This window comes from Elephantulus edwardii, unplaced genomic scaffold (assembly GCF_000299155.1).
Source record: "Elephantulus edwardii isolate Elephantulus edwardi_28Jun2011 unplaced genomic scaffold, EleEdw1.0 scaffold00152, whole genome shotgun sequence".
Taxonomy (NCBI): domain Eukaryota; kingdom Metazoa; phylum Chordata; class Mammalia; order Macroscelidea; family Macroscelididae; genus Elephantulus; species Elephantulus edwardii.
Window position 1 is genome coordinate 3,201,786 of NW_006399902.1, and position 14,172 is coordinate 3,215,957.

At 46.0% G+C, this 14,172-nt stretch overlaps 1 protein-coding gene across 1 annotated transcript in view; it reads right to left on the reverse strand.

Moving 5' to 3' along the window:
* Positions 1-1,087: 1,087 nt before the first annotated feature.
* Positions 1,088-14,172, reverse strand: part of LAPTM5 (lysosomal protein transmembrane 5) — a 35,428-nt gene continuing 22,343 nt past the window's right edge. Inside the window, exons 4-8 of the mRNA XM_006894930.1 lie at positions 11,446-11,574; positions 10,053-10,175; positions 8,924-9,019; positions 3,341-3,430; positions 1,088-1,180 (exon numbers count right to left, since the gene is read on the reverse strand). Coding sequence (XP_006894992.1) covers positions 1,088-1,180; positions 3,341-3,430; positions 8,924-9,019; positions 10,053-10,175; positions 11,446-11,574 — 531 coding nt within the window. The remainder of the gene's footprint in view (positions 1,181-3,340; positions 3,431-8,923; positions 9,020-10,052; positions 10,176-11,445; positions 11,575-14,172) is intronic.

A 14,172-nucleotide genomic window follows, 5' to 3' on the forward strand; every position in this document is an offset into this window, starting at 1 on the left:
TCCCACCACCTCACACAATCCCTCACAGCAGGGTCTGCACCCACAATGGGTCTCCCTGTTTGCACTGACTATGAGTTCAGTCCAACAGACGAATTTGACAGGTTCAATTTCTGCTCCACCATAAGTGCTATTGGGCAGAACTGATGTGCTGCTGGCTGGATCGATGGCAATTGATGGCCTGGCCAGTGGATTTGTTTGTGACTGCCTTGACCTCCTGTCACTCAGCCCATGCTCTTGACTGCAGTGACCACAGGGGTGTCTGGACAGCAGTTGTCTGGTGGGTAATGGTGACAACTCTTTAGTAAAGAGCTGATGTCTGAGGTGATGGTTTTAGGACTGAAACAACTATCATTTCCTGGGATTAAATATTAGGTAATGTGATAGATTGATAAATATTTGATTGATTAAATTATCACTTGAACTGGAAATTTTTAAGTAACTCTGAGGCTCCTAACTCTGAATTAAGTAGAACGGGCTATCAATTGTTGGACAAGATTGAGTGATTTGAGGGTTAATTTGATTATTTTTTTTTATCACTGTTTTAAATAGATTGGTAGTTAGCTGAATTGATCATTGTCTAAATAACCTATTCGAGAAAATCGACTGTACATTATGTATGTATGTATACACACACATACATGTACTAGACATTATATATATAATGTATATATTATATATATAAATAAAGGGGTTAAGTTACAATTACTCAAATAAATTGCTCTGTGTGAACTAACAAATATTTACACAACAGTGCAATAGCTGTTTGGGTTATTGAACTGAATTCACATGGTTTGGATTTGACAATTTTTTGGCTAAATTGGTCAAGGAGACAATGGTCTCACCAAGCAGTGGAGCTCATCCAAATGAACCCAGTGTGGCTGGACTGAAGGGATCATTCAGCCAAAAGGGTTGCCTTATTGTCAGTGTCTCAAAGGCCCCATCAGAGGAGCAGGTCAGCGAGGGGGACACAAGCAGATTGTCCTGAAGTCGGCCAGACGGGCCACCCAGCGCAGGGGCTGCCAAAGCAAAGAAGCAGGTCCCGAGGCAGCTCCATCCTTCCTGGCACCAGAGTGAGGCCTGGCCAGGATCACATCTCTGAGTAGGGGGGTGGGGCTGAGTCCCCCTCCGGAGACTTGGACGGCAGAGACACGGCCTCCTCATAGGAGGGCAGGACCACCACCTAGGAGAGACAAAGTGACAAAGCCTGAGGATTGGCAGGAGAGAGCCACAGCCCAACCTGGACAGAGGAGTCCCACCACTGGAAAAGTGACTGTTGATGCTGGCTGGCATCTGTTAGGCACCTAAGCTAGCGGGCACTGCACGTGGGGGATGAAGTGCACCTTCTGTCCCTGCAGGGGTCATGCTTGCTTTTTCCTATTCAATCTCAAGTTCACCTTGTCTTAGCAACATATTCTTTTCCTTCCAGAAAACACAGTTTCAAAAGAAATGGTCCCATCCTCTCAAATCTAGAGAATGAGCATGTGGCCTTGGCATGGTCCACTCAAAACAGAATTCCATCTCTGCAGCCACAGTCGTTGGCTTGAGGACGGGCACGGGATGCAAGCAAGTCCAGCCACAGAGACTTCTGGAATGTTTTCTTTCAGCTGGGGTTGCTGACAGGATTGGATGACAGCATAGTGGTTTTGACAGTTCTTTCACAACCACAGTGGAAGCGTCGTTTGAAAGAGGAGTCCCACTGAGGAATGTAGAATCAGAAAATGGAGAGGACGAGCACATTTTTGGTGTCTGAACTTGGCCACACCTACACCCAGACCTGCCCTGGATTTCTAAGTACCACAAGCTAATCAATTCCTGGGTTTTGCTTGCATTTCACTGAGTGTTTTTGCTGCTTGTACTAGTTTTGACCAACAATCTTCGTTACGCAGATGACACAACCTTGCTTGCTAAGAGTGAGGAGGACTTAAAGCACTTGCTTCAGAAGATCAAAGACCATAGCCTCAATGTGGATTGCATCTCAACATCAAGAAAACAAAAATCTTACCCACTGAACCTTATAGGCAACATTACAATAGATGGAGAAATGAAACTGTCAACAACTTCCTCTTTCTTGGATCCACTTGATACCAGAGCAGTCAGGAGGTCAGACAACGTATTGGACTGGGAAAGTCTGTAGTCAGAGACCTCTCCAAATTATTGAGGAGCAATGATGTCAGTTTGAGGACCAAGATGAGCCTGATTCAGGCCATGGTCTTTTTAGTCACTTGCTATGCATCTGAGAGCTGGGCAATAAATAAGGATGACAGTAGAAGAATTGATGCCCTTGTACTGTGCTGTTGGAGAAGAGTGCTAACTATCTCATCGACTGCCAAAAGAACAAATGGGTATGTCTTGGGAGAAGTGCAGTCAGAGTGCTCCTTCGAAGCAAAGATGATGAAGCTTTATCTCACATACTTTGGGCATGTTGTTAGATGTTATTTCTTCGAGAGGGACATCATGCTTGGGAAGGTGGAGGAAAGGCAAAAGAGGAAGACCCTCAACCAAGTGGATTGACACAATGACTACAGCAATGGGCTTGAGGATGCCAGAGATTGTGAGGATGACAGAGGATAGGACAGTATTCAGATCAGTTGTTCATGGGGTCGTTATGAGCTGTACTCAGGCAGCATCTAACAACAACAATCTCACTTTACAGATTACCATCAGTTATGTAAACCAACTGCACTTTCCCCCATCACTCCTAGAATCCTCTCTTCTAAGCAAATCTCATGCTCTCATGCCAGGAAGACATCATCCGCTTTCCCAACTAGCTCTGCCGCTTGACCAACTAAGACATGGCCAAGTGTTGCATCCTCCAAGAAACTTTTCTGATACCCTAAATGAAGCCAGGTGCCTCTTCCGTGTTCCCATAACCTCTCTATATCACACAAAATTGTAACCAGGTCTCTGCATCTGACTTCAGTATGGCCTGTATGTCCCTCTTGAATTGGTTTGAAATTTTTGTTTTCTCTGCACCCCCAGGGCTAGGTACAGGCTGGCAAAGACTCTGAGGCAGTAAATACTTAATGAGAGAATGACATTCTATATTCTCAGAGGGAGAGACTCTACCATCAACCCTCATCTTAGGAGTCAAGAAACAGAGACCCACAGAGGAAAGGATGGGACCCATAAGAGTGAGTGAGAGAGTGAGTGAGTGACTGACTGACTGACTGAGTAGTGAGTAAGAAAGTGAGCGAATGACCGAGTGACTGAGTGAGTGAACGAGAGACTAAGTAACTGAGTGACTAAGTGACTGAGTGACTAAGTGACTGACTGACTGACTGACTGACTGACTGACTGACTGAGCAAACAAGTGGCAGAGCTGAGATCTGAGCAGGCTTACCTTCTGGAATATCTTGGAGCTGCTCCTCTCCTCCGTGTTCATATACTTGATGAGCAGATAGCACCTCCACACACACTTGAATGTGTACATCTAGGAAAAAAGACCCAGGTCAAACTGTGCTTTGCTTTTGTTGTTGTTGTTGTTTGTGATTTTAATGAAAGTTTATAGAAAGGTTAGGTTTTCATTCATTCATTGTTGCAAATTGCCCACCCCACAATACACCCTTTGTTCCAAATTGTTGTCATGCATATGATGCCTAATCATATACTCCTTTCAGACAGTCCTTCCTCTCATCTGTTCTAAAGCAGTGTCCATTATCTATCCACTCTATTCTCCTCCCAATACCCATGTCTGTCCTATTTTATAACAGTGGTGTTGTACAGGATTTGTCCTTTTGTGACTGAGATATTTCACTCAGTATAATGTCTTCCATGCTTACCCATGTTGTGTAGTGTTTTACAAGTTCATTGTTTTTAAGTGTTGTGTAAAATTCCATTGTGTGAATGTACCACAGTTTTTCTTTCAGACTGTGCTTTGTTGTCCTTCCTTCTATAGATCACCCTAGTTGCTAGAAGGGCCTATTCCTTAGAGGGGGACATGCTGCTGGGAAGGGAGGAAGGTCAGCAGAGGAGAGAAAGACCCTCAAAAGTAGCACAGTGACTGCTACAATGGGCTCTGGTATGTCAGGAACTGTGAGGATGGCACAGGATAGAAATGGGTTCAGATCTGTTGTTCCGAGGGTCATTATAAGTTGTACTCAACTCAATGGCACCTAACAACAACTATCACCCCACAGACCTGGAGCAGGCGCCAGGTACTTCCTGGAGGGCACATCTCTCCTTGGAAGGCAGCATCCACTTGCTGCTGTTCAAAGGCCTTGTTGTGACTGGGGAAGAGGGCCAATGTAACTAGGAGCTAGTGTGACGCTAATCTCAGGCATTACAAGGCCTCTATTTTTATATTGTCTCGGACTCTCAGGGTAGCACTGAATCCAATCCTACTGCCAGTGAGTAGACTCCAACGCACATATATCACAGTACAACCCCAAAGTGTTCCACGGAGTTTGCAATGGCTATGATCTTAGGGCAGTAGGTCACCAGCTCTTTGTTTCTGTGACATTACTAGTTGGATTTGAACCATCAACCCTTCATTTAGTAGCTCAGACAAGTCACTTGTGCTACCCAGAGACCTATTCTCCTGGGTTCTCCCCTGCCCTGCAGCCTCTCTGACAACAGTCCTGATGATGTTGCATGTTACCTCCATGATAGGGAGCTCACCGCTTTCTGAGATGATCTCACTTATTCTGGAGATAGAACTGATGGTGGGAAAGATTTTCTTCAAATTACTTATATGCATGCAATTTTTTTCATTCTATTAAAAGTAGTTTATAATGGTTTCACACCTGTTAGTTGACTAAAAGCAAACTTTTTATTGATATATAATTTACATACCATAAAATTCAACCATTTTAACCATACCATTTAGAAGATAGATTTTCCAAATTGTTCAATCACCATCATAATCCAAGTTTAGAACACCACCATCGCCTTGGGAAGCTTCTTTGAGCTCATTGTAGTCACACTCAGTTGCCATCCTAATGCCTCAACTAACTCACTTGATCTCTGAAAAACTTCCTTTTATGGGCATTACATATAAATGGAACCCCACAGCATGTGGTCTTCCAGTTTGTTTTACTGACAATAATATTACTGAAGAAATAACTGTGATTGTCTCAATTGATGTCTCAACAATACTCAACTGTCTCAATAATCATACACATTTTAGTGATTTGAATGCTTTAAAAAGCCTTCTATCATCTCAGAACATAAATAGTACAATTTTTGTTTTGCTCAAATAGATCTATTACATCAGTGAAAAAGAAAACATGCATGTTTTAGAAAAACAAATGCACAGGTAGTTTTACAGGAAGGTCCTCTCTCAATGCACAAACAAACGATAGCTGTGGACCATAGCTGTGGACCTAAGGCAAGTGGCCCTGCCCTCCTTCTAGGCATAGAGGAAGAGCGTGGCACTTTCACGGCCAGGTTCCTTAACTCTGGGGCCTCTCCACCTTCTCCAGCCTCCATTCTCTGTTCTCTACACTCACACCTCTGCCCCTGCTAGTAACAGAATAAGGAAGAGGATGAGGTAGTTGCAATCTTAAGCACAGCCCCACCCCGTAGAAAACCACAGATGAATATCTCGGGTCTCTTCCAATTCTAGTTTTATAAACTTTAAGTCTGAAAGAAACTGTCTTCAGATTTGCTAAACTCCCGGATTTCTCTTTGAGTGAAGCTTTAATGTATACTAGTGCCTGAATTTTCCCAGTTTCACTAAACATGAAGAGTAATACTAGCACAAAACCTCTGATGGGTAAAGAGGGTAGAACATCCAGCATAACTTTACCAGCCTTCATTACGTTCTCAGGGATTCTAGCAAAGAGGGAACGTTTACTAAGTGCATTGTTTTTGAAAGAGTGGATCCATTATTATTCCATGTTTCTAAATAAAGGAAAATTCTGTATGTCTCACATGTGAAGACAAGGTTTCTTTTTCCTTTTCTCTTAGCACGTGGTGTGAGCACTGGGAAGAGGACCCTGCTTGTTTAGAAGAAGTCCACGGTAAGATTTCCAAGACAGAACGTAGAGTCTCATGGAAAATACTTGGATAGCAAGAGACAACCACCACACTGCCTGATAAATAAGGGGGCTATGTCATCATCTGAAGGAGCCTTGGGGTGTCACGGGTTAAGAGTTAGGCTGCTAACTGAAAGGCCTACAGTTCAAAACCCACCACCCACTCCACAGGAGAAAGGAGAGGCAGTCTGCTCTTCAAGATCTGCAGCCTTAGGGTCACTATGAATCACTGTCAACTCAACAGCAATGAGTCATCGTTGAGAAGGTCCCTTGCTTCACAGCATCCCATGATGAGGGTTTATTTATGTAAGATGAGGCAGACGTAGGTATGCACAAAGAAAATGAATGATAAAGGAGTTAGGTAGCAAGGGGGCTAGGTAAAAACTGAGTAAAAAGGAGGGGAACCAGTGGCTACGGGAGGGAGGAACAGCCTTCTCAAGGAGAATGACAAAATAGAAGTCAGATGAGGAGACGGAGTTGGGTGTTAGGATTTGGGGTCTTAGTTCCTGGTAGGCAAGTAAATCATGCATTGAGCTCCTCCAAGAAGCCTTCAGGAAGTCCTGACTGTATACTCATGGGCATGCTTGAGTTACATTAGTTCTTCAAAGAGCATTTAAAAGGAACAAATAAGACCTGGTGGTGAAACATTTCAACATCTGACTGCTGACCTAAAGGTTGCAGGTTCAAACCGTCCAATGGCTCCATGGGACAAAGGCCTCACAATTGGCTTCTGTAGAGACTGCAGTCTAGACAACCCTTTAGGGCAGTTCTATCCTTTCACATGGTATCCTTGAGTTAGAATTGACTGTGCAGCACCCAGTGATATGAACACACAGCTGTGTTTGCAGATTGCCAACCCAGGGACACCAGTATGGAGGCAAGATATATAGCAGTAGTGGTCCCTGCAAGGTTGTGAATGGTGGGCTACTGTCCTCTTAGTGCCCATTTGTGTTTTAGGAATAGATTTCTGCAATGATCACATTAAGTCTCTAATTGGAAAAGAACACTTTTTAAAGCTCTCTCGCCTGTGGAGTTGACTTTAGACTCCTTGGCTTTTTAGGCCTGCCCTCTGAAATTTCACAGAATTCCCTGTAAGAATTCTCTTCCCATGTTGCAGTTGCCCCAGACCTGGTCACTCCTTGAAAAAATTTCAAAATGTCTAAGGCCACCAGACCAGAGACCAGACCAGAGACCAGATACCGATACAGCTCTGGGCCTGATCACAAAAGCCCATAACCAGGTTAACTGACAGGACCCTTACTCCTAATTCTAAGCAAAATACCATCTTCCCTAGTCCTTCCTAAAACTCCTATAAAAAGAAAGTGTCCTTGATTACCTCACGCCATTTTTACCTCCTCTGAGCACAGTCACTTGGTGTCCCTTTCAGACAATGTAATAAAGGCCTGTTCATTTCTTGGGGCAGGGAGGAGAATTCTCTTTTTCCTGTAAAAGTCTTCTGGGCACTTTAGACAATGATCCCATCCCCTCAAGCCATCTCTTTTCCAAGTTCAATCACCTCATTTCCTTAACTTCCATTGCCATTTGAAATGGCACTGCTTTCATGCCTCTTCACCCTCCAGACTGTGCTTCTATAAATTCATATTAATCAGTCACTGTTTCTCTAAAATGTGACCTAGAACTAGTGTCTAGGTCAGACTACCTCAGGGAAGAAAAAAACCATTCCCTTCCTTCCTTTTTATCACCAAACCTCTACAAATATGACCAGTTCTTGGAGAAGGACATCAGTGCTTGGAAGGGTGGAGGGACAGACAACAGAGGAAGACCCTGGATGAGATGGATTGACACATTGACTGAGTAATGAGGGTAGGTGTGTCAGAGACAATGAAATTGGCTCAGGATAGAGCAGGGTTCAGAGCTGTTGTACACAGGGGTCACTATGAGTTAGTGTCCACTCGATGGCACATAGCAACAAACAACAGGTCCAAGCCAAATTCTTTTTTTTTTCTTGTTGTGTACGAACAAATCGGATCCGACTGGCACAGGAGGAGATTACCCCTCCTTCTCCAGGAGAGCATCTGGTGGATTCAAACCCTGGACCTTCGGGATTGCAGTACAGCTTCTTGTCACTAGGCCACCAGAACTCCCTTCCCAGCTACATTTTTATGTCTAAATCAGAACAAGCAATGGCACAGGTAAAGCAAAACTTAAATATACCCATTTTACAGATGAAACCTAAGGTCTAGAGAGGAGAAATTACTCACTAAGAACTAACAAATGGCTAGTTAGGATAGATCTTGGATTCAAATCTCTATTTTTCTGATTCTAATTCTCTTTTAAAAAATTATTTTTAAATTTTTATTTTATTTTGGTTTACTTACAAAGTTCATATACCTTGTGTTTCACACTATCCTTCATTCACATTGTTTTTCACACAACCAATCCTATTCATTATGTTTTATAATATTAATCACCATTGAACTATGCTCACTGTTACCCTGTCTTTCCAGATTCTAATTCTAGACAGAGCAGGCTTTCCTGTTCCTGGGTCAGGGTTTTTCTAGGTGACCACTAAGTCCCCGACACTTGAGCACAGGCAACATTTGAACATCCACTTTGTCCACGTGGATGTCCAGAGGATCCAGTTGGTTCACGAACTGGTGTAGGGAGGGCTGAAGGGAGTTAAAAGTACCAGGGAGCTAGGGAACTCTGGTGGCCTAGTGGCAAGAAGCTGAACTGCAATCCCAGAGGTGTTTGGTTTGAATCCACCAGATGCTGTGCTGGAGGACGGGCAATCTCCTCCTGTACCAGTCAGATCCAATTTGACAGTACACACACACACATAAAATAAAATAAAAACTTAAAAAGATGTATGAGGGAGCTGCAGATGACACATTTTCCTGTTCCCCAGCAGTCTGGCATGCATGACCTTGGGCCCAGCACAGCCTCGTCATGCCTCCCAGAGCCACAGGGCAGGCCCGGCCACTCACCTTTAGGATGAGGACGGTGATGAAGGCGATGGAGAAGATGATCATCATCTTGACAAACTGGCTATGAGACAGGCCCTCCTGGCTGGGGAGGTAATTCTGAAACAGATTTAGAGATCACATCAGTGGCTCCACCTACAGGGGACAGGCTCACACCATCGGGAACACGGTGTGGCACGCTCGTTACCTGGACCAGCCATCACCAGAGCCTCTAACAGGTGAGGAACCAGGGAAGTGGTTACACTGGTTCCCCATCCAGATGCCCATGACCAGGCTGACGGGCATCAGCTGCCAGTGAACCAGGTCTGTGCTTTTCTCTAGTGGACCACTTTGGCTGTTGGGAGCTATCTAATTCTAAAATGCTGAGCCCCTCCATAGTGTACCCCTAACATTGCTCATAGATGTTACTGACTGACGTACAGTATCTTCCCCAGATCCCCTTGCTCTGTCTGGGACAAACTCTGTGGCAGTCTGAAAAGTGAGTGCACCCACTCTTGGACATTCATCCCTTCAAAATGTGGAGCTCACCCCCTCACCCTTTGAGTGTGGGCTGGACTGAATGACTCACTTCTAATACAAGGGGCAGGAAAGAGGTAGCAGCCGTAAAAGACACTGCCACTTCCTCCTTGCTGCCTCTCTACCTCGGATCATTCACTCAGGGGAAACCAGCTGCCGTCTTGTGAGGATACTCAAGAAGCCTGACTCCTGCTCTACATGGAGAAGAAGTGAGGCAAAGAGCCAGCAACCTTGAGAGCTAATCCTGCACCAACGCAGACTAGATGTCTGCAGCCTCAAGGCCAGCTTGAATGCAGGTTTCATGAGAAATCCTGATCATCAGAAACTATGTGAGGTAATAAAAAATCCTGATGTAGTTGGTGGTCTAATTCCACCCTCTAGCTCTCCCTCTGGGGTCAGATCTATGCCTAGCTTCCCCCTTTGCTTGAAACTGCTCCCCTCACCCCTTCCAGGTTTCTTCTCAAAAGTTCTCCCTAAAGAAATCACTCAAACAAGATTCCTCTCCACTGGCTCTGTTTCTAGGAAAGCTGCCCCTAAACACGGAGGCCCAGAGGGTGTGGTGACTCACTTAAGGCCACACAGTAGTGAGTGAGAGCAGAGCTCGGCCCACACTCACCATGTGGTTCATGGACTTGAAGTTGAGATAAGTGGGCACTTCCATGTAGGAGCTGCAGAGGGTCATGATGCTCAGGCAGAAGTCCAGTAGCTTCAAGGTCATCAGTGGGACCTTGGAGGAACCCTTAAATGACAAGGAAAAGGAAGAAGAAGAAAAATCACCAATTAGATCCCACTAGAGAGCTCAGTTACTGCAGTGCACATAGTAGGTCCTTAGCTTAATTCTCTCAACTGGAGTGCACGGCAGCCACTCTCCAGTGCAGCCTCCTGGTGTGCAGGGAGACACAGGGGCCCACAAAGGAGATGCTCACACAGGGCTGGTTCACTCAGGAAGCAAGGTCAACACACACATGGGTGAAGGCACGTCAGACTGCTCACTGCAGATTAGTAAAGAAGTCTAAGTGTAAACCCATGCTTGCCTTGCTTACAGGTATTGAGACACTGATCCACAACAAAGGTCGGTGGAATACCTGGGACTAGAACCTGAGGAAGCATCCAAAGCAACTCCCTGGGAACTGAGTCATGTATTGGCAGTGACCATCAAGGATTTCCCACCACCATCAAGGCTTCCCCACCACCATCAAGGCTTTCCCACCACAGACGCTCATCCCTGCCTTTCATCATCTTTACCTCCCTCCTCCAGCTTGGTTACAAAGGAAGGACTGAGAGGACTGGCCATGCAATGAGCAACTGCCCTCTCCTGCAGTGTCAGCTCACAGCAGCAGGCATTTGTGGGGGGCTCAGCATGTGTTCTTGTTGTCAGGTCAATTTTCACTCAGAGACACCCTCAACCCCCGTGGCAGAGTAGAACTGCCCCAAAGGGTTTTCTAGGCTGTAGCTGTTACAGGGGTAAACTGGCAGGCCTTTCTCCCAAGGAACCACTGGCAAGTTTGAACAGCCAAACCTTCAGTTAACAGCCCAGTGCTTAACCATTGAGCCTGCAGCCTGGTGGCATAGTGGTTAAGTACTAACTGACTGAACCCACCAACTGCTACACAAGAGAAGGATCTGGCAATCGTCTTCCAAGAACACAGCATAAGAAAAGCTAGGGCACCACTCTCATCTGTCCTGCAGGGTTGCTACAAGTCAGAATTGACACTACAGCAATGGGTTTACCATGAAAAGCAGAGTTTGGTTCTGCTGCACACAGAGTTACTGTGAGTTGGAGAACAAGCTCAAGAACAATTAACCACAAGTCTTCACTACCTTCTTCCTTTCATTCTTGCAAGGACAGTTACAGAGATAATTTACAGATGAAGAAACTTGAGTGATTAGGAGAGGATCAGGATCTTGCCCAGGTCTCCAACTAGGAAGGGACCAAAGGGGCACCTGAACCAGTGTATTTGCTTGGCCCCTCGGAACTCCCAAGGACCACGCCCCTGCTGGATACTCACAGCCCGGCCCCGGGAAGTGAACTTGAGATAGGCAGGCAACTCGATGTAGGAGCCCAGCAGGGTGAGCAGGCACAGGAGGAAGTCCATGACTTGCAGGGAGAGGAAGGGCAGGAGGTACTTCTCCCGGTTCTGAAAGGCAGATCCAGCACCATCAGGGTGTTATTTTGTACAACGTCAGGGGCCCCACATGCCACCTACCCTAGAGAGCAGTGTCCTTTCCCAGCTCAGCGCAGGTGGCCCCAAACAGTTCTATATGTCTTCCTCTCGGTGACATCAGGGTAGGGAGAGGCGGAGACTCAGGCCTTGAATGCATGGACTAAGTATTTATAGAGTGAGACACAAGTGAGCTGGCCCCATGGGCAGGGACGCATGTTTCAAGGGCTTGAAGATTGAGACCTGGCTCAATCTGTTTATAGGAGCCCACAAAGAAGGGGTTCGGGTCATTGCACAGATGTAAAGGCAACAGAGAGGACTTCCTAGAGATGGAGACAACAGGCCTGGATCTGGAAAGGCGGTTAGAAGCAAGCAGGAGGAAGAGAGTAGCAAAAGCTCAGAAGGGGAGCTTCACTGCTTAGGTGATCGAATCTTCTTCTGTGCCAGTCTATCACTAGGGTAAGAGGTCCTGGGGCCCAAGCTGAATGTCCTCACCTTCAACTAAAGCAAAAGCCTGCCATGACCTTTATGAATGTATATGCACCCCCTCACTGGTGACAAAGTCACAGAAAGGGCAATTTCTGGCTGATTCACGTGATTTGTCTAAACTACTCAGTGGCCGCTAAAAACAGTCCAGACTGAACCTCAGGGCCTTGAGGTCCTGATCCAGACAAGCCAGACGTTTGTCCCAGCGTAACAATCATTGGTTAAATTCCAGCATAAATAACCACTTGTGTCCTTGCACAAGCACTGGAAACCACCCTGCACAATGGAAGTCCTTGATGCTGCTTATTGTTCCAGTAGTGAGAATTTTTGTTTTCTTGTTGCTGAGATGTAATCCATATTGAAGTTTGTAGTTTTTTATCTTCTGCAGCAAGTGTTTCAAGTCATCCTGCCTTCCAGCAAGCAAGGTTGTGTCCTCTGCATAATGCAGGCTGTTGATGAGTCTTCCTCTAATCCTGATGCCACGTTTCTCTTCAAAAAGTTCAACTGCTCAAATGAATTTTTTAGCATAGAGATGTAACAGATGTGGAGAAAGGATATGGTCCTGTCTAGTTTTATTCTATTCAGTGAATAGAGTGAGACTCACTCTCCAGAAAGTTCTCAGGAAGCTCATGGTTCAATCAGGGAAAGCAGATCTTCAGAGAGGTTGGGACAACCCAGTACTTCTTGGCCCTGGGGAAGCTAGTAAGATAGTTGAGACCATGTGTGATTCAACCCACTGCAGCAGAGAAACTGCTGAAGCCACAGCCCTCAGAGAGGCAGGAAGCCACAGGAGAGGACTCAGGAGGAACATTCTTCCTGTACACATATGTGGCTCGGCTGTGGCAGGACGTACAGAGTGGGTGCGGAAATGTCACCATTCACTTCCAGCTCACATTCATGCTGTGTTGGAATCCAAGGACTTCCATTGTGCGGGGTGCCTCCCAGTGCTCGTGCAAGAACACAAATGGTTATTTATGCTGGAATCTAACCAACGGTTGTTACACGGGGACAAAGGAGAGAGAAAGAATTTAAATTGTCAATGATTCCATTTTACTTGTATCTACAATCAACACCCTTAAACTCAAAAAAACTGTTGCATTGGGAAAATCTGCTATCAAGGACTTCTTCAAAGTTCTAAAGAGTAGCAATTTCAATTTAAAGACTAAGGTGTACCTGATCCAATTCATGGTGAAATCAGGATGAGCAAGGATGGTGAAATTCTATCTACATACTTTGATTATGTTGTTAACAGGAGCAAAACCTTGGAGAAGGTCATCATTCTTGGAAAGGTGGATTGACAAGGTGACTGTGGTGATGGACTCAAGTATATAGAGATGATAAGGAATGGAACAGGATAGGGTAGGATTTAGATCTCTTGTTCATAGGGTCATTATGAATTGTAGTCAACTCAAGGGAACATAACAACAGTGAACACATTTGCACTGTATCCTCCTGAAGCCTCTCCCCATGCCAGTGATTTCTACCTGTGCCCCATACCTCACAATGACCCCTCCTTTTTACCCTATCAAAATTCCCTGCTGCGTTTGCAGGTTCAAAGGATGTGGGTGGCCAACTAGGTCTTGCAAAAGTGTCAGTGACACAACAGCCACTCTTCAGAGACCTCTACAAGCACCACGCCCTAGCCCAATGGGGCAGTGCTGAGCTGGGAAACAGAACTTTCTGGGGTAAGTGCAAGGTCTCTTGTGTGCAGATAAGCTTCCCAAAAGGCCAACCTCCCACTCTCCCACCAGCTAGTAATACCCACTCAGTGGGCATGAATAAGAGAGAACCACAGAGGGCCAGCTGGGACTCCTCTCCTCCACCAGTGAATGCTATCCACTCAGTAGGTATGAATAGGAGGGGTCTACAGGAGGACAGCTGGGACGCCTCTTCCCCACCAGCCAGCCCCTGGCTCCGCCCCCTCCTCCCCACCAGCCAGCCCCTGGCTCCGCCCCCTCCTCCCCACCATCCAGCCCCTGGCTCCGCCTCCTCTTCCCCACCAGCCAGCCCCTGGCTCCGCCTCCTCCTCTCCATTAGCCAGCCTCTGGCTCCGCCTCCTCCTCCCCACCAGCCAGCCCCTGGCTCCGC